This window comes from Parasteatoda tepidariorum, chromosome 1, assembly GCF_043381705.1.
Source record: "Parasteatoda tepidariorum isolate YZ-2023 chromosome 1, CAS_Ptep_4.0, whole genome shotgun sequence".
Lineage (NCBI taxonomy): Eukaryota > Metazoa > Arthropoda > Arachnida > Araneae > Theridiidae > Parasteatoda > Parasteatoda tepidariorum.
Window position 1 is genome coordinate 45,694,313 of NC_092204.1, and position 26,102 is coordinate 45,720,414.

General features: G+C 29.7%; 1 protein-coding gene and 1 long non-coding RNA gene across 4 annotated transcripts in view; one reads left to right on the plus strand and one right to left on the minus strand.

Moving 5' to 3' along the window:
* The window catches only part of LOC107446095 (ER degradation enhancer, mannosidase alpha-like 2), a 48,661-nt gene extending 30,579 nt beyond the window's left edge, over window positions 1-18,082 (minus strand). For all 3 annotated transcript variants that reach the window (XM_016060650.3, XM_016060648.3, XM_016060647.3), the window contains exons 1-5: window positions 17,727-18,082; window positions 6,923-6,968; window positions 1,047-1,147; window positions 321-360; window positions 121-233 (exon numbers count right to left, since the gene is read on the minus strand). In XM_016060650.3, the coding sequence (XP_015916136.1) occupies window positions 121-233; window positions 321-360; window positions 1,047-1,147; window positions 6,923-6,968; window positions 17,727-17,836 (410 nt within the window). In that variant the 5' untranslated portion in view covers window positions 17,837-18,082. The remainder of the gene's footprint in view (window positions 1-120; window positions 234-320; window positions 361-1,046; window positions 1,148-6,922; window positions 6,969-17,726) is intronic.
* A 430-nt stretch (window positions 18,083-18,512) lies between these two features.
* The window catches only part of LOC107446069 (uncharacterized), a 12,984-nt gene continuing 5,394 nt past the window's right edge, over window positions 18,513-26,102 (plus strand). Inside the window, exons 1-2 of the long non-coding RNA XR_001584347.3 lie at window positions 18,513-18,725; window positions 18,984-19,074. This is a non-coding gene — a long non-coding RNA (uncharacterized lncRNA). The remainder of the gene's footprint in view (window positions 18,726-18,983; window positions 19,075-26,102) is intronic.

Genomic DNA, 26,102 nt, shown 5'->3' on the forward strand with positions numbered 1-26,102 from the left:
TTATAAAAAACACTATACTAAATTAAATTAAAGAACAAAAATTGATTTAAACACCAAGAAATATATTTTTAACAATGCTAACAAAAATAAAAATAAAATGACAGAAAAAGGCATACACACCCCAACATGCGTATATTAGTTTCAAAAACAGAAACAATGACATCACTATCAAATGAAACATCTTTGATAACTTTTTTAACAGCTCGCTCAAACTCATCAAAATCACCTAGCACCTGAAAATATAATACACATCAATAACAAATTTAAATCCAAAGGAGAAATAAAATTACTATATATACCTACAATAATAAATAACTTACCACTAAAGTATCCAGTGTATCAACAAGAGTTAAAGAAAAACTGAAAAGAAAGATTAACACTTAGTAAATAACCATTACAAGTAGATTTTATAAAGAACAACTAAATGTACATAATTTTTTTACTTTAATTTTCAAAGTTACTGAATACACATGACGGTTAAAATTAAACTATCAGTACTCAGAGACTCGTAGTTCCAGTTCAATCTTCAAGTATATGTTTTGTAAATAATATTGCAAACGGAAAAATAATTTCACATTTTGCTTATGGGTGGTGCTGTAACAATTTACAATAACAGCTCACATTTTAAAGAACAACATAATATTTTATTATCTGTCTGCTCCAATCGTATACCTTATTGGTCAATATTATGCTGAAGGTGTATAACAGCATCATATACAAGAAGGAGACACAGTGGATAATGCTAGCTTTCAGATCTTTTATTGGTCACATGTCCTTGACACGTGATCTTTGAGCTGGCTACTGCATCTTTTGTTGTAGAATTAGAAGAACTGTTAATTTGCATAGGTTTTTGCAATACAGCATCAGTTACTGTCAAAATTTAAAACTAAATTTTTTTACCCACGAATCTCTACCACATGACTTACATAATATAATATTTATGTAGTTTTATTAGGATCTGTTTAAAATAACCAGCACTACGAACCTCAGAGTACAACCAGGTTAATTTTAACCACACTGTTATTATCAGAGAAAAGTAAACATACTTTCCCAGAGCATCATCTATGTCCCCACGATTGGGTTCAATATCACGATATCGCCCTTTACAACTTAGAGGCATAAGCTCGTCAGCAGGATATGCATGATCCTACAAAATAAATACTTTTTTTTCAAAATCATGAATACAGTTCATTTACATAAAATTGATCATTTATGTAAAACTTAAGAGATTAATTTCCTTTTACCTTTGTTTACTTTTTGTCACAAATGACTACCTTTATTTAACCCTGTGATGGCACACCGGTGTTCCTTTTATGCATTTTTTTTTCTAATGCTCTAATTACAAGTAAAATTAATTTTTTGATATTTTCTTTTAATTATATAAAACAGTCCAATAGTTACTAAAAAAATCTGTTCAGATTATCTGAATTATTTTTGTACTAAAATAAAAAATTTAAAAAAAAGTAGTTTAATGTATTTTTTAAATTATTCATATTCAAATATTTATCACTTATCGATTTTAATCAAAGAAATTTCAATGATGATTAACTGTTTCTCTTAGATTTAAATAATTGCAAATTTGAAAAATTATTATTTGGGAGTGAGTCGTGTTTGGGAGATTTTACCATTAACACAGAAAAAGGCACCGGTGCTTCATGCTGTATTTCATAGCCATCATAAATCGTTGAAATGATAATTATAATATTTATTTTGATCTAAATTAATACAAAATAATGAAAAAAGTATGAAAAACATGTTAAATAGAAATTTTGTGCAAACAGGTAAAAGTTTAAATTCACGAGAGATTTGAATTTTGCGCCTTTCGCACAACACTACGTTACTAATGAAATACGTATAAAGAATAAAAAAGTGAACGATTTTGAGATTTTGAGTTATCCAAAAACGGAACACGCAACACGAAAGAGCCAGGCATTTTCAATGTTGAGCAACATTTTGAGTATTGCTGAGTCATCCCTTGGTCCTGTAATTTCCCGTTCTTTGGTCATTCGCCCAGATCGAATTATTTAACGCCCTATGATCTTGTACGATCTTCCATAGTACCATATGACCTACTATAATATGAACAGCCCACAAACGAAATTCCACACATTTAGGTGTAACGGTAATAGATTGAGAATTTTAATAAGAGTAAGAGCAAGCAAAACAGTAGAAATTATTAAGGTTTTAGCCATGATATTCTATAATTAATAATATTAAATGAATCATTAAAAGTTTCTTAATTTTTAATAAGAAACCAGTGTTTTTAACCAAAATTACTTTTTGCGATAATTGTAGGACATCCTGTAAAATGAAATCTGAAAAATAAAATTTTGTGGATTAAATTTTGCGATACGTAATTTTTTAAAATCAGATTTGGAAATTTTAATAACGGTCAAACAGTTTTGATAGTTAATCGCGATCAAACGTTGAATTATTTTTGAATGACTATTTAAGAAATTTTGTTATAATTAAAATTTATAGGTTAATTTCGCAACTTTGACCGTAACCATAGGGAAGCTAATCATTTCCCTGATTTATGAGTAACAAAAAAGTAACGTCCCAAAAAGAACCCTATTACTTCATGGAGCGATTTCAACAACAAATATAGTTCAATGTGTCCTAAAAACTCGATATATAAAAAATTACGGTGGTACTGACAACCCTAAATTTTTAAAAAAAAAATTAGAAAGAAAGAAAAAAAATGAAAAAGAAAACTGTCTAAAAAAGTTTAGTCAGAAATTCTGAAATCGGACTTTGGCACAATAACGAGACGTTAAATTTCGTAGTAATTGTTTGCCCACAACTCGATGGAGATAAACACTAACAATTTATTGCTTTACTTATTATGTATTTATTTATTTTTTGTTTCACATCTTGACGATATCGAGAGTCGATATTTATTAATCAGCAACTCGCCCAATTGCTTGTCCACAACTCGATGGAGATAAACACTAACAATTTATTATGTATTTACTTATTTTTTTACTTCGCAACCTGACGATATCGAAATTAGATTTTTTTTTCACACTGAAAAAGAACGAATTTATTGTTAGACCAAGAATTCTGTAAAAAATATTTATAAAAAATTCTCCTAATGAAAAACTATCAAAAAATCCAACTATTTACAGAAAAATCAAGTTTATGGGAATTTATATTAAAAAAAATTGCACACAATTATCTGAATGTATAATTATCGTAGAATCGATTACTTTTTGGCAGTCTCCTGTTTTTGAGAATGTGTGAAAAAACTAAAAAAAAACATGTCTTGGTAGTTAACTAATACATTAAAGACGCCATCCACTCCGCTTCTAAAATGAAAAATATTGTGAAGAGACTTCAAGATTTGATTTTAAAACCTAATCGCTAATTATTTTGTGTAAGGTCCATTTTATGATAAAATATTTTGACAAGGGTCCGTTTTAACGATAAAATATTTCGCGAAGAGTTCGATTTAACGATAATTTGTTTCGTGATGGGCTAACATTACCCCTAAAATATCCTCTTGTAGGTGCCGACATTTAATTAAGTAAAAATCTACTTTTCATAAAAAAAACAAAGTCACTCCAAAAAAAGAGGAACCAGTGTTCATTGAAAACTTTAATAAATATTTCCATACAGGTGCATAAATTTTTTTTTATAGAAAGTATCCTGAAGAAGAATAAGTAAAACTGTTACTAAAATTTAATATGAAGCGCATTTCCAGGTCTTTTTTTTTTATTCCTTGAACAAGTTTAATTCAGCAGATGATAGTTTTTCACCCGACCAGTTGTTTCATTCACACAAATAAACAGATTAGATAACATTTCTAAGAAATACTTCAAGTTTCATATGCATACATGATAGACAGAATGTAAATTTTTCAAATATATGCTGGAGTAGATGACAAATTTTAATGATATACTTTTTATGCTATGCAGGTGGTCACACTAAAAAAAAAAAAAAATTCATTGCGAGACCTTCAGACTCGCACAGCTTTGAAAAGTTGGAGAAATGCAAGATCTTCTTTAATTCCCGGCAAACCAAGACGTGATGCAGTTGCGGCCTTCCGCTTATATACAGGCCACGATTGTCTTTCTGCTTACTTATACCGCATAGGCCTTTCCATTCCACCACGCCTTTTTGTCCACTTTGTAAATCTGGAGAGAAATTGGGTAGGGACCACCTGCTTCTATGTGCAGTGCTTCACACTGACACACTGAGTCCTCAAGATATTGGGAAGCAAGAGAACTTTTAAGGCAATGACTTCGGTCTTCTTTCTTTGTTATCCTACGTACATTTGTATTCGTTATTTATTTCATCTTTCTTATTTGTACCTTTTTGCCTAGCCATTGGAAATAAAAATAATTTTTTTAAAAAAACATTGCCGAGCGCTTTATTTTCATGAACATCTCTTAACACTATAATCAAACTACAGTCATAAATGAGTATGACTATATTTCATTTGTTGCGTGATCAATGAATTAAACTTAAAAATAATAATAATAATAATAGAACTGAAAATTCCTCTCAGAAAGATAATTATTTTTAACATTCACTACAAGACTTACGTTAACGTTAACCTTTAAAAGCAATTTCGACTATTAAGTGTTTCATAAAACCAGCTTTACTGTAATCTAAAGAGCACTATAAACAAATACAGCAAATGGAAGAATCGATGCTAATTATAGATAAGAAAGATACATGTATTGCCAATAAAATTTTTTAACTGCATATAGCAGTTCTACGTCAGAATCGTAACACTTTTAAAATAAACTACTTGGTAAGAATTGCTTTTAGAAGATAAGGTGAAAACCATCAGAAAGTAAAACATAGATTTTAGAAAGCTGTCACATCACATCGACGAACTAATTTTCAGAAATTAGTAAAATTTTGAAAATAAAAAGTAATATTGCTGATACATACCTGATTTCAGCACCATATTAAAACTACATATGCTTGTTTAATACCAGGTCATAAGACTTGGAATAAAAAAGGGTACATAAAAGATTTAAAAAATGATTCATATGTATAGATAAAAGAAAAGAATTAGAAGTTTTTCAAAACGCAGTTGAATTGCGAGTTTTAAACCACTGATCCCTCAGGAAAAAAAAAAAAAGCTATTAACTGTGAATAATTTAATTGCCATTTGAAGCTTCAAAATTTTACTTATAATTTCTTTTAAGTCAAGAATTTCAGAAAAATAGTACAATGCTACGTTTTATAGTTGATTCCGTGAGTGCAAACTCGCAATAATCTAAGATTCTTGTAGAGTAATCCTACATAATGCACAATAATGAGTAAAAATAAATGTAATTATTACTTCACATTACTTTAATTTTACTCATTCACTAAGAATGAATATCAACAATCGGAATTTCGCAGTAAGCAAAATAAAGTTCTTATATAGACAGTTAAATATGATATCATTTTATATAAAATGATTTTGAAAAGGAGTCCAGGAGGCTCCACTCACCAACCCCCGTGGTTGCCTCGCATTCATTTTTACGTTTTAAAAGTCCTTAAAAGTCGATATATCTCCCCTCCCCCCCCCCAAGAAAAAAGCATTTTGTTTATAAAATATATAAGTATGTATTATAATTTTATATAAGAACATTTTGTTTATAGTAACAAAGTGAACGATTAATTGGATTTAAAAAAATGATCAACTGTACTTGCAAAAAAAAAAAAAAACTTGTACAATTTTTTTTTTTAAACTTAGGAACACAAAATATGTGACACACTTAGAAATAATAAATGAGAGCTGTTTTTTTCACTAATTAACAATATATAAAAATAACTTTATAATGTATGACAGTTCAAATTAGAAACAGTTTTTACCTCACTTGAAACTAGTATTATACATTTAAAATTTTCGATACAAATGTTGAGATCTTAAGATTTATATCTGGCAACATCTAATGTCTCCCTCTCTCACTTTGTTTGTTTGTTAAATTTGACATTAAGTGCAAAAGTTATAAAATGAAGAACTCGAAAAAAATTTATATATTTTTCTACAACATTGGATAAATAATCATTATTTAAAAAAGCAAGAAAAAAAGTAAAAAAGGTATTCACAAAAAAACATTTGAAATTGCTGTAACGTTAGAACAAATTGGATTTTCAAAAAAAATATGCGTTAAATTCGTAAATGAAAATGGCCCTTTTAGCACGTCGAATATTATCTTTCTAGTTGTATTCTAAGCGGGCAGTAGATCAGCCCACATAATATTTTTTTTTTTTTACTATAAGTTTACCATAACGGTTGATAATTCTCAAACACATAATCGAAATTTAAATTTTTTTTGTTTTTTTTTTTGTTTCTCCATTATGCTCTACACACCTTTGTAATTTCAAGTTTCGAAGTTTTACAGCTTTCGCGCAGCAAANAAAAAAAAAAAAAAAAAAAAAAAAAAAAAAAAAAAAAAAAAAAAAAAAAAAAAAAAAAGATAAATTAGCAAAAAAAATTTTAAAATTCCAATAATTTTTGAAGTGTGTTTTCAGAGAATGTGCGTCTTTCTGTATCTGATTTCATAACTTATTCGCCCGAGCTTATTAATATAGCATATTTAAAATAAATTTGCTAATCATTGCATCATAAAATCTGACCAATATAGAGTTCTTATCTTTTGTGTGTTTTTGTTTACTTTGCGCAACGGTACAACCAATATTCCAAGCTCAGATTGCTTTCCATCAAATGTATTATGCTTATGAAAAATATTACATTTCGTTCATGTTTATTGTCATGAATTTGAAAGATGAACAAATGAAATTAAACGAAGCAAAGACAAATTTCAAAAAAGCACAAAATAACAGTGAAGGCATAAAATATTTAAATACAAAAAAATCATTCATGGCTATGATTTAAAATTGAATAATAGTAGAAAACACAGGCATATAGACAATACAGTTCAACGGAGAAGAAATTAATAAAATTGTTACTTACCATGTAAGCTTGATAAGCATGATAAAACATTTCTTTGGATTGTTCTCTGAAAAAAAAAATTTATGATTAACTTGACTTTGCAGAAGGGGAAAATAAATTTTTTTTCAATTTTTCTTATTTTTAAAGGATATTCATACAGTTTAGACGTTATTATTATTATTTTATAAGTTAAAAAATGCCGTTGATTATGCAATGCATACATATCAAATTAGAAATACCTCTAGCACATTAAGAGTTGTTTTGGGAACTCATAATTAACTGCATTTGTTCATAGAAATTAATATACCATTAGCCATAGTGATAACACGATATGGTTATGATTAAATAATTTAACTGTATTCATAAAATTTGATTATGGTATTTAGCTAGAAATTGATTGCCATTAGTTAAAACTAGATTGTAGCTATAATTAAACCATTTTAAAAAATTGCTGTAATAGTATTTGATATTTCTTTCTTTCTTTTTTTTAAAAAAATAAGAGTTTCTTTTATTTCTTCCTGCGTGAGAGAGGTTTTCCCACTGTCAAAGAAACTTTCCATCTCTGCTTTAATTTCTAGCTTAACTTATACATTGTGTTATTAAATAATTTATGTAACCTATGAATTAAATTCAACATAAGTATTTTATTACTATCATAAGTCTTATACTGTAAAATAAATAAAATTAAGTTAAAATGAAGAAGAAAAAAAAATATGTGCAACCAATCGTAATTGGAAACAAATTGGTGAAGCAAAATTTAATGGTTATTATTTTAAGTAAAATTTTGTTTAAATGCTACCACTAAAGTGCAGAAATAAGTTATTCTATAGATTATTTAGGTTATGTGCAGATTATCTAGGACCATCTATTAAAGTGTCAAAAACTGTTTCATTTCTCTAATTACACAGTTAATCTGCAAATTAACTTGATTATCACTAGGAACTCGTTACTCACTAGGCAGTCGTTAATGTGAAAAGATCTTTGCAGGAATAATAGCAACGTTTCTGTACGTTTTAATTTACATCACGTTACTTATTTAGTATTAAAAAAAATATGTTGAAATTATTTAATGTGAAGAAAATGAAAGATTTTAAATCATGAATTTGTGTTATTGGTGTATGCATTTGTAGAAAATGATATAAATCAGCAGAATAACGGTTTTCAAAAAAGAACTGTTATAAACGTTAAGAATAGAAACAGACTTCTTTATCTTGACTTATTTTATTTCGAATTGAAAAGCTTGATGAGAAATATTTATGGAATTCTTAATGTAAGCACATTTTTTCCAAAAAGTGTTTTAAATGTATTGTTACGAAAAAAAAAATTATTTTTTTAAATATGCTTTTAATTCATTGGCAATGCATAAATAATTTTATATAAACAACCGAGATACTTAAAAAATTATGGAATATTGAGTGGATATAAATATAATTATTACTGGTAAAAAAAATATTCTAACACTCAAAACCCCTATTTATAATTCCACGGAACACCTTTCGGGAACCGTTGACTTAAGCAGCTCATAAAAAAAAGAAGATAAGAAGAAAACATTAACAACATTACAATTCCACAAGCATTACAATGGTTCTTTTAGTTTATAAACTCATCATACTTGGATAAAATCACTAAAGCATGCAATTGGCAACCACTTTTCCTTTGTCATTTGTTCAAAATAGAGGTTTTACAGTTGGTTTATCTCCAAAATTCAACATTGACCTAGAGTTGGAACTTATTATACCTGAAATCAACTTGAACATCGGCCAGAATTCTTTTATTCATGAAATACACCAATCTGTACAATTACACGAGATGTGTTCCATACAAGCGTAAGTAGACCGCTCTATCCATCACCTCCGACGCGTCCAGACTTTTAATGTCTAATCGACAGACCATAAATGGTAAATGAATAGATAGGTTCTATTTTAAGAAACTATTGCCACGTCCCAGCAATCTCTTAAATAGGCAACAAGCTATTTTATTAATTCTGAGATTACAAGGAAGAGCAACCATTGTTTGCAATGACATATTCGGCCAAAATGGTCTTAATTTTCTATAATCGAAAGCAGTGGTCGGAAAAACTACATTTTCTTTATTGTTAACTATCTCTACTTTTTTTTTTAAATGTAGAGACTACAAACTACTTTCGAAATATAGTCACTACCTCGCTGCTTTTAGAAGACAAACTTAACTTTCATCAATATTCAAAATGATTTTGAATAAAAAATTGGCTTGGATATTAGGAATATGAGGAGATATTATGAAATTTTAATTCATGTTTACATGAAATAGTTTTTTATTCCAAAGCCCTTTTTGCGAATTTGTTCTTTAAACTTTCAAACTCAATGCTTTTCACGATAGAAATTTAAGAAATGCTAGGAAGTTTTCAAATATGTCATTTAAGAGATCAATGCTTTTTTTGTATACTCCAAGTAATAAAGTTCAGTTCAAAAAATGGACGGCCCTAAATAAATTTTGATCTAATGATCGGATCTTTACGTTCTAGGACTCAATTTTAATGGTTTGAGGGAGTGGCCGCAAATATGCTAATTGATTAATGCAGACGATATTTTAAGTTACGAAATCAGACCTAAAAACGTACTTTATAGTTCCTGTAAAATCGAATTTTAAAAAAGTCAGATATTTAAAATTCGATGTCTCAAGAATAACTAGACCCATTTCGCACCGATTTTTCCGAGCATCACACGTAGATCTTTTTAACTTTCGGCCACAGATGCATTCTTATTGCGTACGTTGACGGGCCCGCAAAGGATTTACACCTATCAGATTCGAAATTTTTTTGCGTTTGAACTCTGTTTCTTTATTTAACTAACGTTAAAAGTAGTTGACAGGAATCGATACAAACTACTGTCTTTTTTTGTATCGCACTACTTCTTTTAAAAAGTAGTGCACTACACTACAAACTACGGAAAAAATAGCGACTACAACAGTTTCGTTACTTGTAGAACGCTATATCTGACCACTGATCGAAAGCAACAAAAAGAAAATTGGCAATTTCAGTTTAAAAACTTCGCTACTTTAAACAGCATCATACATCATTTAGGTAAATTGGTATTTCTGTAATTCATAAGAATTGCAAATAATGTGTAATTTTTAGTAACGTACATTCATTTTGTAATGCAAAGCTGATAGGTAAAAAAGATGTTACTTCATGGACAATTATTGTTTAATACATTAAGAATAAATTTTTATAATATTAATAAAAACTGGTACACAACCAGTTTTTTCGTAGTGACGAAAATTCCTTTTTGAGTGAAAAACAGAGCGTTTGAAGTTTGCCTGCACACGTCTTTTGCAAAAATCCATATTTTATTTTATGGCCGTAGTTGAACGGCCTACTTATATATTTATGGATAAATTTACAGAAATTTTTTTTAACCATAAATATATGAGTTATTAAGGGGCTTAAATATATTAGGCCCCTATACTTATTATTTTTAATTGTTACATAAACCTAAGATGGCTACGTTGACCGGTCATAATATTGGTGTTAAAATGGAAAGAGATGCATGCTAAATAAAACAATGAACCTTTTAAAATCTTAAAAATTATTTCCTAAGAATGACCAAAAGTGTATTTTTTATTACATATTTCTTATCTCATTTTATTTATTTACCTAGCACTAAATGTACAAAACTTTTGTTAAAAAAAAAACTTTTGTTATATGTAATGATTCGCATACTTGCTCCCAATCTTAATGGTTCTACTACCTAACCTTAAATATGCAAATTAAGGTTAATTTGAGCAAACTATAGTTTAAGTTACGAAATCCAACAGAAGATGGTACTTTACATGCATTAACAAATTTTTTTTTCCTTCCGATTTAGGATTCTTGACCCTCAAAACCGAGCGGGGGGAAGGGAGATACAATCTGGAAAATATGATCTCAAAGATTTACGGAACAGAGCGGTTAGGCCCCTTAATGTTAATTTGACTTCGCTCGCATTTAGCCCTCTCAAAGTAATCGGGTTTTTAAATTTTCATTACAACTATTCCACAGATTTTCTTCAAATTTTGGATCTTTTAATTTAAAATTATGCAGATTAAATTGGTGTGTAAATTAGAATACCTAACAATTCAATGTTTTTTCAACCATTCTCAAATTAACTAATAAATAATTTTGAAAAGTAATTTTTTGCACGGAATTAGTTCAGATAGAAGAGTTTTAAAATTGTGTGCAAAAAGCAATATGGAAAAAAATAAATTAACATTAAGGGGTCCAAATTGTCAACCGTTTTTCTGCCCAAACTATTGGGACCATATTTTATAGATTGCGGATATTTGGAGGGTCAATATTCCGAACCCATCGGAAAAATGTCCAATTTCGTAAATTAAAATAATGTAAGCATAAATTGTTTTTCTTAATAGTTTAAAGAACACATAATGACGAACTTTAAACCAAATTAATTAATGCTACCTATCATGGTCGTTGTCAGCCAGAATTTAAATTTGAGGGGAAGGGGACCAAAAACAGATTGATATTTATTGGTAAAACTTGATTTTACATACACAATAATAACATTTCAGCTTCTTTCATTATTTTAAAACAAATGATTGATGAATTTTTATTGACATATCAAGAAAAGAATAAATAAGCTAAAGAATAGATTGCGGAAAAAAGTAAATATATAAATGCCGTTGTCGACCCAAGTGTTGAAAATTATTGCTTAAAGAGCTTCTTATTTATTTACAACGTAACTCACTGATTCTCCTTTTTTTTCCCTCTTTTTATTTTAAACAACCATTTACTCATTACCCCATTAATAAATATATTAAATAGAGAGTCAATATTAAGTTACAGAATTTTAAAAAACCTTATATCACTTGAGAAACCAAATAAAACAAGAACGGTTGTCAAAGAAAGGGGAAATAATAAATAGCGACTACCAGCATCCTAATATGCTTTCTTCCAAACCAAAATAGGTTAGGTGCATAAACCTTCAAAAATTATTAAATTTCAGAAATTGAATGCAATCATTGCTGACCAATGCTCAATGATATTTTTGGAACTAAAATTATAATTCTTGCTAAACTGTAATTTTAATTATTATAGAGATTAACATTCAACGATTATTTATTTGTATGTTTTCTTTAACAGGGAGAGGATAATGACCTGCCATCACCCTCGCTCTGATAAAGACAGTTTGTTATTTATTTTAATTGCATAGTAAATTATGTCTTAGTAATAGAATTCAATTCAATTTTTTGGGATACATTTTCAATAAGAGGGATTCGTTAAAAAATTACATAACTTTAAAACATGTTAGATTTTAAATATCTTTGACAGTTACAAGAAAAAGAAATACCTGGCAGAAGTCTTAACTTATGGAAAAAGACTGAATGTTATATATACAGTAAGATTTAATGAACAAATAAATTAAGAATCATTTAGATTGTAAAGAAAAAGAATAATTTAAACGCCTGATGATATAACATTAAGAAAAAAATTATGTTTCTCTCATTCTTACACAGAATCATAAAATAGAAAATAAATTTATTCTGAAATCATTTCTTCTAGCAAGGAAAAAATTAAGTGAGATTTCTTCATCATCCCTGTACATGAATATGTGTGTTCATCTGATATTAAATAAAACAAACCATGGCAAATCAGCCCAGTTGCCAGTTTCTTTTCCTTTTAATAATTAATTTTGGCACTTTTTAAAAAATATTCTTAAAATGGTAGCTTTTAGCTGATGTTTGAAACATCATTCTAAACTTGGATAATTATCTTCTTGGAAGTCAATGCTTTCAAGAGGTAGTAACTTCCAATTTTTTCATTGCTGCTCATTTATTTAGAAAACTAAATTTTACAGTTTTATATAATTAATTATGATAATTAATTCCTTTTCTTATATTTCATTATTCTAATCGAAACACTTTCTCACACTTTTAAATTCACATCCTGTCCTTAAATCTATTTTTGGCTCAAGCAAGTAAGACATTTTTTCTCTTTGCTCCTTGTGGGAATCGCGCAACCTATTTAATAAACCAATTACAATTACTGAGATTTCCCTTAATCCCTAAAATGTAACATTTTGCGGATTTACTTCGCAAGATTTTTCCTAACTTATATCGAGCACATTTATAGCTGTTCTCAGTCTAATAATTAATAATTTTTGTACCCTCCTTCCCTGCCTAAGAACTGTTTTAATCGTTCCACTTGGCAACAACGTTATATATATATAATTCATCTTAAATATAAAAGAAATAAGAAATTTATAAAATATTTACACAACTTAAAAATATTAAATTCTTGCCACACTGTTTTATTTATACTGTTAACTGTATATACTGTTTTTATTGCTGTTGTCACATTCTTTCCGAATTCTATAAATGCTTAAAAAAATTTATGTTTAGATAAACTTTTCAAAAGATTAATTGATATTCCAATATATTATTGACATGATGGTTATTAGAGAGTAAATTTATTTATAAAAACTAGAAGAACTTTGAAAGCTAGGCAGTTCAGATGGGGCCGGGAGAATACCTCCAAGAAATGAGAAGGCCTCAGCATGGGTCACCATAACCATGATATTTGATCCTTTAGTAGTCTAAACATAATGACATTTTTTGTATTTACCGCTACTGTGCAGCTCAGTAGAAGCGGAGTCGATGGCGTCTTTAATCAGGGGTCTGTTTAGAAGAAATTTAGGTTCGTTAATGGACCATTCACAAAATATCTTTTCATAAAAACGAACACTTCACAAAATAATTTATCTTTAAATAGGACCCTTCACAAATTTGTTTATCTTCATTATTGTTTTGTTAATCGAATAAACCCTTCCCAGGGAGGAGGGGAGAAAGACAGATGTAAACGAACTAAGTAAGGACCTTTCACAAAATGTCTGTACAGACCCCTGATTATAGCCACGCTTGAGGAAATTTCCGTATCATGATCTGCAGCAGAATAATCGTCAAGACTTGGAAACTTCTGGGCAGTGGTCCGTGAGAAACTAAAAAAACATCATTGAAAGGGACTAACTCGAAAGGTATAACTCATAGTCACCCCCAGACAAGCATCTACATATTTTTTTAAAAAAAATTTGCAAGTTTAAAATCTATTTGGCACCTTGGGGATTGTAGTTGGCGCGACAGATCACAATACGGAAAATATCCCCTATAGTTTTAAATCCTGCAGAAAAATTTTGCAAGACTCACTAGTTTGAAAAATATGTTTGTTTTAGAGATGTAATAATTACCAGATTTTATATTATCACAGAGGTATAACAACTGTGATTTTGATGGTACTTAAAATATGTTTCATAAGAATCAAATTTTTGAGGAAATAACAGTAATAAACCAAATCATTAAAACCTAAAAGAATAACTAATATAACCTATCAATGTTTTTAAATGCTAAAATTTGGGAATGTGCTCAAAATTCTCGATTTTTAAAGAATACAAGCAAAGCTAAATCAACAGATAATTCAACTGGAAGTTTTAAGGTCAATTCTATCATCAACAAGGCCGGATTAACCATTAAGCACACTAAGCACGTGCTTAGGGCACCAGAGGATAGGGGGGCACCACAAAGTCTAACTAAATGTTCGCAGTACATAATTTTTTTTTTTTTTGAAACATTGATAATAAATTTATTATTTTGAGCTTCCATTTTAAGGGTAGATAACAACCATTTCTAAGTACGAAATTTCACATAATAAAAGAAAAAAAAAACGAAAGATGTTTTGTATCAAAAATTTTCGGTCTTCTAATGAAATTAGGAAGTGAATTTCTTTGCGACAAAAGCTCTATTTATTTATCCATTACAATGATTCCATAACATACTGCTACGATTCATGTTTACAGAATATTTTTCGCAGTTGTAGCAAGTTAATACTCCGGCAATTTGATATTTTTATGAAAAAAAAANTACTAAGATTTCCCTTAATCTCTAAAATGTAACCAGGGGTCTGTCCAGACATTTTGTGAAAGGTCCGGTTTTTGTGAAATTGTGAAAAAATTACTCACATTCTTTCAACAAGGGTCCTGCTTTTATGAATTTGTGGAAATAAGGTCCGGTTATTGCAAAAAACTTTTTCAAGGAGTTTTTAAATTGTAAATAGATACAAGATTATGCTCAACACTGTAAAATTATAATAAAAAGAATTAAATTTTCGAAAACAAACAGCAATTGCTGCTTCTAAATTAGAGATGCAACAGACAAATATTTGATATTTAGCCTATACTGCTGAGTGCAGAATATTCATTTCAGATGAATATTGGAAGAATCGTCAGCTGAAGACAAAACTTAATTCGTTTACATCCATCTTTCTTGTTTTCTGCCCCGGGAAGGGTTTATTCAATTAACAAAACAATAATGAAGATAATGAATAAATTTCGTAACCTCCTTCCTTGCCTAAAACCCCTGTTTTAATCCTTACACTCAGCAACAATGTTATATATATATATGATTCATCTTAAATATAAAAGAAATAGGAAATTTATCAAATATTTACAACTTAAAAATATTAAATTCATGTCACACGTTTTTATTGCTGTTATCACATTCTTTCCGAATTCTATAAATGCTTAAAAAAAATTATGTGCAGATAAACTTTTCAAAAGATTAATTGATATTCCAATATATTATTGATTAGATGGTTATTAGAGAGTACATTTATTTATAAAAACTAGAAGAACTTTGAAAGCTAGGCAGTTCAGATGGGGAGGAGAATACCTCCTAGAAAAGAGAAGGCCTCAGCATGGGTCACCATAAACAAGAAATTTGATCCTTTAGTAGTCCCAACGTATTGACATTTTTCATATTTACCACTACTGTGCAGCTCAGTAGCTCAAACATAGTGAGATCTTTCTTATTTTTCATCCACTGCATAGTTTATGTTCATTACGTCGGACAACTAAATTGATCTGTGCTGAGGCCTTCTATCTTCTAGGAGGTTTAGGTCAGGGTTACAGTCCTTAATCTCTTTATAATCTTTGTGAAATAAAAATGTTCACTCAATATTATTTTGAATGGTACCCAGAGACCATAAAAGACAAAAGTCGCCAGGCAAGTTTAAAAATTGTGCACATGGATATTTCTATATTAGGGTCGGTTTTCGCCCATTACCGTTGCCAAGCCAAGATTTTGTACCTGCAGAAATTTTTAAAAAAATAATGTGCAGTTGTCTGCCAGAGGGTAGCAATGAGTTTGTCCCTTTCCTGAGATTTTTTTCCATATTTTTTTATATTAAATGGAATCAAAATTTTGGTGTGCATTATAGCAGGGGACTGTTTAGAAGAAATTTGGGTTTGTTAACGGACCTTTCACAAAATATCTTTTCATAAAAACGGACCCTTCACAAAATATTTTAACTTAATAACGAACACTTCACAAAATAATTTATCTTTTAATAGGACCCTTCACAAATTTGTTTATCTTCATTATTGTTTTGTTAATCGAATAAACCCTTCCCAGGGGGGAGGGGAGAAAGACAGATGTAAACGATCTAAGTTTTGTCTTCAGCAGATGCTTCTTCCTCTATTCGTCCGAAATGAATATTCTGCGTTCAGCAGTATAGGCTAAATACCAAACATTTGTATGTTGCATCTTTAATTTAGCAGCAGCAATTGCTGTTAATTTTTTAAAATGTAATTTTTTTAAATTATAATCTTACAGTGTTGACCATAATCTTGTATGTCTTAACAATTTAAAAACTCCTTGAAAAAGTTTTTAGCAATAACAGGATCCTAGTTGCACAAATTCACAAAAGCCAAAGCCTGGTTGAAAGAATGTGACTTAACCTTTATTTTATATTCACAAATTACGAGCTATTTTTTCACAATTTTACAAAAACGCACCTTTCACAAAATGTCTGGACAGACCCCTGATTATAGACACCCTTGGGGAGATTTCAGTTTCGTGATCTGCAGCAGAATAATCGTCAAGTCTTGGAAACTTCTGGGCAGTGGCCCGCGAGAAACTAAAAAAACATCATAGAAAGGGACTAACTCAAAAGGTATAACTCGTAGTCACCCCCAGACAAACATCTACATATTTTTTTTTTAAAAATTTGCAAGTTTAAAATCTATTTGGCACCTTGGGGATTGTAGTTGGCGCGACAAATCACGATACGGAACAGATCACAATATCCCCTATAGTTTTAAATCCTGCAGAAAAATTTTGCAAGACTCACTAGTTTGAAAAATACGTTTGTTTTAGAGATGTAATAATTACCAGATTATATATTATCACAGAGGTATAACAACTGTGATTTTGATGGTACTTAAAATATGTTTCATAAGAATCAATCGAATTGTTTGAGGAAATAACAGTAATAAACCAAAACATTAAAATCCAAAAGAATAATTAAAATAACCTATGAATGTTTTTAAATGCTAAAATTTGAGAATGTGCTCAAAATTCTCGATTTTTAAAGTATACAAACAAAGCTAAATCTACAGATAGTTCAACTGAAAGTTTTAAGGTCAATTCAATCATCAATAGTAGAAAACTGGTCCTCAGTAATTCCTAAGTTATCATACAATGTTAGTAGGCCTAGTAGAAGTACATTAGAGGTCATCGGAACTTTTTTTTTAAGAAGAGCATTAACATAATAAAATACATGTATTTGGTTAGTAGTTTTTCTACGAGCTCAATAATACGAAGACACTACAGCGGTTTTTTCATAGATTCTTCATCACAAATAAATACGAAACTTAGATGTATAAGAATTATCAATATAAAAACGATATTTCTAAAAAATTTGTTGATAAAAGACAGCATTAACTGTAGAATATTATTTCTTTTTTACATTAGATAAGCAAGCAGTGCATGATATTTGCAATAAATAAAAAACTACACTTACTTTAGTTGATTTTTTTCTTCCAAACTCATACACGAAATTAGATTATTATAATTTAAACACAATCCACATATTGTAATCCAAAATAATGCAACAATTTTTTGATAACCCATGGTAATTATTGGAAAGGGAGCAACTGAATAGATAATAAGGCGTAAGATTTTAATAAGTTCATACTAATTAATATAAAGAGCTTTCTATACTATTAAGCATCTGATTGAATACAGATGCGTATCGAAATGCGTTGTTTAACAATATTTCAAGTAATTTACTTAACCATAACATCATCTGTCATAGCACAACACATCACTATAGTACTTTCTTCACCCCCACATCTTCCCCTTCTCCTGCTTCCACTTCCACTATCGGAAATTAAAATTACGATTAAACTGACCATTAATCGTTTCATAAAATAAAAATATATTCAATAGTCGCCTTTATATTTCGGGATTTTAATATATATGCATGATATGAGATTACATTTTGGAAAACTAGATTTTTCAAAACCACTAGTTTTAAAGTTTGAAAGAGGAATTTCCTTATAACTTCATTTCCTTTCAACGATTGGTCAAATCTAATGTACTCAAATATGATTGGTTAAAATTCAAACTGTCTGCTTACTGTTCTGTACAGTAAAAATATAGCTCATCAAAAATTTCAGTAAAATAGAATTTTTCGATAAAAACACATATTTATATTATTTTTCTTTACTTTGCCTTTCTGCAGTTGATATTTTAAGAGCTTATTTTCTAAAATCTAAAAAAAATAAGTAAAATAAAAAATGTAGAAGTAGTGTTTTGAAAATTTGAAACCGAAACTAATTTCAACGTGGGATTGGGAACTGAAAGTTGTCTGTATCTCATTCTAATATATATTTTCTATCCCCTTTTACTGCATGTTTTGATTTCGTCGAAGCCGGTTATTTATTTATTTTTTTTAATTTCAAAATGCTGCATTTTGTTTGTTCGCGTTTTCTTCAGCTTTATTTTATTACTGGCAAAGGTGAGAAATTTTGAGTTGTCTGTTGTATTTATCGAACACGTGAAAAAAAATTAATAAAATATAGTTATTATCTATAAAAACTGCTCTTTGATTATACTGTTATTTAAAATATTTTTTTTTAGCTAAACCTTTATCAATAATTCTATGAAGTAAATCTTTTTTCAACACTATTTATTATTACTATGTAATATAATACTTCTGTTACTATGATTAAATGGAGTTAGTAATAATAAGTTATGGTTATTTTTTTAATTTTAGATATTCTGAATAAATAGTTGAACTGATGGTCTTGAAAAGGAAACGAATAGTATATCAAGCCTACTTACTACCTATGAAATGCTAGAAGAACGTAAGCTAAGCTGTCTTCTTGGTTATAATTTCAAATACGAATTTTAGAAATCTTAATCAATTTCTTCTTGTGCAAAAAAAATTGCATGGATAATAATTATGGTTTTATAAATATATGCATTTTATCACGTATTTTAATTAAGAAAATCCATTTTATATTGTATAATGTTTAGCTTAAGTTCGATAAATCTTTAAAAATATTCTTTAGTTGAATAATTGTATTTAATTTTTTATCAGTATTCTTTTAAAATTTGAAAGAATAAGCATAAAAATCAAAGAATAAACCATGTAGGAAAAAACTTTTTCAAGAATATGAGATTATATTTTTTTACCTTGTTGAAAGTTTTTCAGATGTTCAAATTATATTACATGTTTCCAATATATAAATGGCAGTAATATGTTGGAAACATGGATATTGGATTTTTATTTTTTGAAAATTTTATTATATTTATTTGTTTCTGAGTTGTTTTACCCTAAGCTATTATTTCTGTACAGAAATTTACATCATTGATATCTGTCATTTTTCTTAGTAAATATGATATTCTCACCAATGACTAGAATTTTTGTTAGTTTCCTTGAATATATTATTCATTATAAGTAAAAGCGCTTTTTCATTCTAAAATAAAATCATCAATGTTTTAAGTTTAAAAGAACAATCTTAATTATCAATGGGTGTAACATCCCCTCTCCTTAACACTAAGCCTATGAACCTAATACAGTAGAAATGAATCCTAAGTTTCTAAAAATATGGAACATTTTATTGTTGTAAACATTTCCATCTTTGATATTCTTGTCAATGGCATATTATGATCAGGACTGTGATTAGTCCTCTTACTATGTATGTTTTAGTATAGACTTCTTTTTATCAAACCATATAAAGGAAAGAGGGGAAAAAATTGTTTATAATAACCTCCCACCCCACCCAAAACCACATTGCAAAAAAAAAAACTATGTGATTAGGAAGCCCTCCCTTTCTATGTAGAATCTGCTTTTCCTCTCAAAACATGCCATGATAAAGAATAGCTGAAAAAACTTTCTTTTTTGCTAACATCTTAAAAATCAGTAACATAACCAATAAATAAAAATGTGACTTGGTTCTGAAATTATCAATTTAGTAATTATTAAAAATGCATTAAGAAAATTATGTATTGCCAGTATCCTATCAAAAAATGACCATTGCTTTTTCCTAACAGACCTTCTACATAGTCTATAGCATATATGAAAACATAAGTCTATAGCATATATGTCAATTGAATACAAGTTGAATTTGGAGCACTTTGGCTACATGGAAAGTGATCAAAATATCTATTTCTATTACACCCTGTTGGTCAATAAAATGATAATAAACTCTGTTGTGGTCAGGAAGTGACTTGTATTTTCAATAAGCACAGAGCTCAAGTTAAGATTTGTGAGTACTCTAGCTAGTGGGGAAGAAGTAGAAATTTCAATTGCATGTTACCATCGTTACAAACACAAAAGCTAGTCAATTCAGTTAATAATAATAAATGCTGTAGGTAATAAAAAAAACTATTATAAATTCACGGAGAATTGTCACAAATTTCCCAACAATCTCAGAGATGAAAAAAAAGTTCTTGTTATTTTTATTAATTATTTATAATGTTTTTATACAGTATTGAGCTTTTGTATGATTTTTTATTCTCTCTAAAAAAAAAATTTCAGTTCGATAATTTTTTTTCCCGGAATATTAACTTGAGACCCGCAGTAAAAGTAGTTTTTTCACTTAATTTTTAGCTAAAATTTAAAAAGCATATTAAAAGAAATTACAGAACACCCGGAAAGTTTGAATAAAAAAATATGTTATATTTCATGTTGTAATTAAAATGAAAAAAAAATAGCTTGTGGGCCAGGGAAGTTTTAAAAAAATAAAACCCCAAAATTGTCAAAATTATTTTAATTTGGTTCTAAAATCACAAAATATGTAGTTAACGCTGAAAACTCTTCAAAGAGTTGATTGAAAAATTTTGATTCCCAGCAAAAACTGTTTGATTTTACAGTTATATAAATTTACTTTTATAAACTTACATTAATTTTATTTAAGAAAAATATTTACTTTTTTTTATTTGTGTTGATATTTTTAATTTAAAGAGCATCAAAGTGCTTAGGGCCTCTAAAGCTCCTAATCCGGCCCTGATAGTCCTATGACCGTTCTCTATGAGTCGAGTAATTAATACAAAAGAATAATTAACTCAGTGCGATATATTTGTTTCCACAATTATTTTAAATTTCGTTAAGATATTTAACCAAGCTCAATTTTACTACCACACACGAATTTAGAATCGAGCCTATTCCGTCGAAAAGCCACGTATCAGTTAAAATCCCAATTTTTTCAATACTACATAACTCAAATTCCGAATCGTGTCATGCCTATCACAAATATGTGATTTTTCGAAAGTTGTTACTACCGATTTCACTGCCGTTTTTTATTTAGCCTCGTTATTTTTGACTACGATTTTATTAGGACATTCGAATTTCGATTCGAATATTAAATTGCGCATTTGTAACAATCGCCTTTTGGCACGTTTAATTCGTGATCTTGTCTAAAGGCACTATTGTTTACGGATCTCCATGCGATTTATAAAATCGTTATTTTTTCTAAATTTTATTAGAACGGTTTTCACACGGTCTTGTCTTTCGATTTACGACTTTGTTGTTTTATGCACGACTTTTAAAAATCCCGTAATTTTTAATACTATGTAATTATGACTCGCGAATTTCCATTTGAACACTTTTTGACTCGTTCGATTCACACTAATTCGTATGCTAGGTTGTTTATCGTTTTTTCTGTTGTTAACACTACGAGTTTCCAAACAAATTTTTTTTAGATCCTATTTTATATTTGATTTTATTACGACTTTCAAATAGCGCATTTTAGTATTACCTTTTTAAAGCGTTTCATTCGCGCGGATTCCACCTTATATATTCTCATGGATTTGTTAATCGATTTTTGGCAGTTATTACTACGAATCTTCACTTTTTTTTTTTTTTAAATTGTTTTAATGCGACATTGTAACGTACCACGAACTTCGAATTGTGCATTTGAACAATGACTTAATGACGTACTCGATTTGAGAAGATCCCACAATAAATCCTCCTGGTTTAATCCTTGCCTTCTGGTTTTTTCTATGAATTTTTAGGTGGTTTTTATAAGCTCGTTGTGTTATTTCGAAATTATCTTGTCCGACGAATTTTTAACCATGCATTCCAAGAATCACTTTTAGGATCTAGGTTAGCGATAATTTTACCACTTATTCAAGTGGTTGTATTCATCACAATAATTGTTTTTCCTCTGGATTTGCACATAACTTTTAAAATCTCGATTTTTAGCGCTACATTATTTTGTACGATGAATTTCAAATCGTACATTCAAAGAATCACTTTTTGATGCTATTGATTTGCGACGATTTTATTAAAACTACAAGTGGATCAATTGATCACTTTTCCAATAGTTATTAATACAGATTTTTGTACGATTCTTAAAATCTGAGTTTCTATTTTGATATGATAATGTTACGATGTGCGAATTTTTCAAATCGCTCAATTGAATTATCACTTTATGACGCGCTCCACTCGTGACAATCATATCAAAAACCAGTGAAAAAATGCTCAATTTTTTGACAATAGTTGTATTTCCATGCTAGTTAAGAAAAGAATACGCAAGTTTTTTGCGTAGTGAAATGCCGTATTCGATAAGATTCAGATAATGCTTCTGTAATATCCATTTTTAAAATCATGGAATTGTTCTTAGCACGATGTAGCGCACATTTGAGTAATTACAAAGAAAACTGGGAGGGAATGTATTCTGTCCTGATTTAAATGCGGAAGGTGAAATGAAAATGCAGAAAGCTTCCGCAAAATTTTGACGAGTTGACAGCTATGGAACACAAATGAAAACAAAATAAAACACTAGCCTAAAAAAAAAATTTTTTTTTTATTTATTTACTCCCATTTATTACTCCCCTATTTTTTTATTGAGGAGATCTCATGTTCTGGGGTCGGGATAGTCTGGTTGGCTGGGCGCTGGACTCACGTTCATGAAAACAGGAGTTCGAAACCAGCTGGTTGAAGACTCTCCGTGTAATAAATGGTGACTGGTGCGCATTAAATCTGCGTGGTCACTAAGTCCTCCATCTTCCCATAACAAATTATACATCTGGTGTACTGGATTAGAAATAGATCGTTCTTTGGTTCAGATCAAAATTACGATCTGTGAATGTATGAATGGATCCTCCTTATATACGGGTGTGACGTATGGGTGTGGCAGAAGTCGAATTCTTGGCCATAGATGGCACCACTGAAAAACGAGAATAATCGCATCCCCAGTGCCTTACCCAAGTCAAAATTTTTGATGGTTTTCCTTTGATGGACCAACATAATCCTTGATGGTAACCAACATAAGCAACCATCNATACAAAAGATAACTTGATGGTTGAACCATTATAATAGTAAAGCAATATCTTCCATCATATTTTAATGGTTGTTGTTGGTCCAACATTAATAAACACATCTTGTTGGTGGACCATCAAAATAGCCATGCAGCATCTTCCATCATATTTCGATGGTTGTTGTTTGTCCAACATTAAAATAACATAACTTGTTGGTAGACCATCATAATGGTAAAACAACATCTGCCATCAAAATATGAAAGTTTATGTTGGTCCATCAAAAATCAAACATTGATTGATGGTTTACCATCATAACATAAAGCAACATTTTCCATTTTGTAATGATGGAAATTTGTTGGGCCATCAAACACCATCAAAACTAGATGGAAATAGTTGTATGATGGTGAGCATCAACACATGTTGGACCATCAAGAATCTTATTTAAACCAACATAAACCATCATAATTCTTTGATGGTACCATCAAGAATTTTGACTTGGGTAATGGCCTACGATAACAACATCCCACGTTCTCCTGAAATATGTCCTTCAAACAACTGTACTACTGCATTTATAGGCATTTTTCGATAATTGATTGGTATTTCACAGCGGTATTTTTTTTTTCTTTTTTTTTTCAAAGTTCAAAAAAAAATTTTTTTTTACAGATAAGTATATTTTATATACATTTCCAAATATTCTGGTAACTGTCGCTTTCCCACTTAATAGAATTTCGAACCATCTGGCTTTTAATGTAAATCATTCATATTTCTAAGCGAAATCATGTGTTCATCTGTTTTCTTATTACATGTATTAAAAAAATTTTGTCAACAACATTGAATTAGGCTTTTTTTTCTGCGATTTCAAAACAATATTCCATACTTCTAAAATGAGTTTTTCCGTCTTTAATTTGATATGTTATGTATGGTTCCCAACCCACGGGCCGCAGATTAATGGTACCGGGTTGCCCAAGGAACATTAAATCATTTCCATTTTGTTTACAGGGGTATATTTCTGACGTTTTTTTGCGTAATCGAGAGGTTAACTAGAAGCTGAGATAAACTTAAAAAATAAATCCATCATCTAAAACCGCACCCATACCACACATGTAACCATTTTGTTTTGAAGGCATGCTTAAATACAGTTAAATTAAAATTATTTAGTCAAAACCATCGATAATAAAAACAATCAACTTCCGCACTGTGTGGGAGCCGCGGCGATTAAAAGGTTGGGGAGCGCTGTCTTATCTGGCTACTTTTCATAGTTTTCTTTTAAACATATTTAAGAAAGTGTTTTATAAAATATTCAATGTATTTTAAATATCGGGTCATTAAGTATGAAACGTCCGATTTGAGATCGAAAGTTTGGTTTATTATATCTCGGGAAAGAAATAATATAATTAATCAAAATATGCATCTAAACTATATATACAACATTGCCATTTTAACGATAGCTTATTAATACCGCTAGCGAAAAAATCTGGACAGCAGCTGGTGATGAAATCCCGAAATGCATTTTCCACCGCATGTTGGGGATTAAATATTTTTCCTTGCAAAAAATTGTCCAAAGCTCGGCAAAATGGTAATCAGTTGGCATGGGATTTGGCGAGTACGGTGGGTGACAAAAGGTTTCCAGGCCCAGTTCCTGTAGTTTAACTAACGTCGATCTTGCAATGTGTGGTCGAGCGTTGTCCTGCAGGAGGAATAGTCTGTCCCTGTTGACCAATCTCGACTGCTTAATTTGCAGCTGCCTCATAATTTCTTCTAACTGTTCACAGTAGAGGTCCCCCGTTATCGATTGCCCAGATCTCATAAAATTATAGTATATAACACCCGCGCTGGAGCACCAAACAGACACCATTAGTTTTTTTTTTATTGGTGTATACTCGGCATTTGGGCAAGGGCGGCGCCAGTAGGGGGTCAGGGGGGGGCAGGAGCACCCCCGTCGGGCATGGCCAGCCCCCCCATCGGGAAAAATTTAAAGTCTCGTCGGGAAAATAATCTGGTCACATTTTTTTTTCTAAAAAATGTCAAAAATTCATTTACAAATGCCTAATAAAAAATTTTGTAGTTGACTTTTTATTTATTTATTTTTAAGAATTAGTAACAAAATTTAGTAAAATATATTGTAAATTCTATGTAATTGTAGTTTCACTGCACTACTCCTAACTTTGCTCATACATTGCTAAACTAGAGTCCGGATGCGATTAGACATGGTTGAAATTGAAGACTTTTCGAAGACCCATAGAAATCCTTTCCCCTCAAACACATCTTGATTTTCTTGGAAACTTATCTTTCAAACTGCTATTCTTTTTTCTCGAGAACTGAGGAGGGGATAGATAATCACCCCTCTTTACTGGGAGAATAACTGACAAAAGCCTGAGGGACAGAGAGAGAGAGGCAGGTCCTCTTTACAAATTCTTTTTTATGTAACATGTTTATTAATGGTTTATGGGATCACATAATTGCTTTGTGAAATTTTCAAGCAAAATGAAAGTAAAAGAATAAAATAAAAAAAATTCAGTTTTAATTTTTTCATTTTTTTAATACTTTTAAATGAGGAAAATCATTTACTTATTCGGATTCAAGGTTTATATTTTAATCAACGCATTAAATAAGCAGTCGGAAAAAA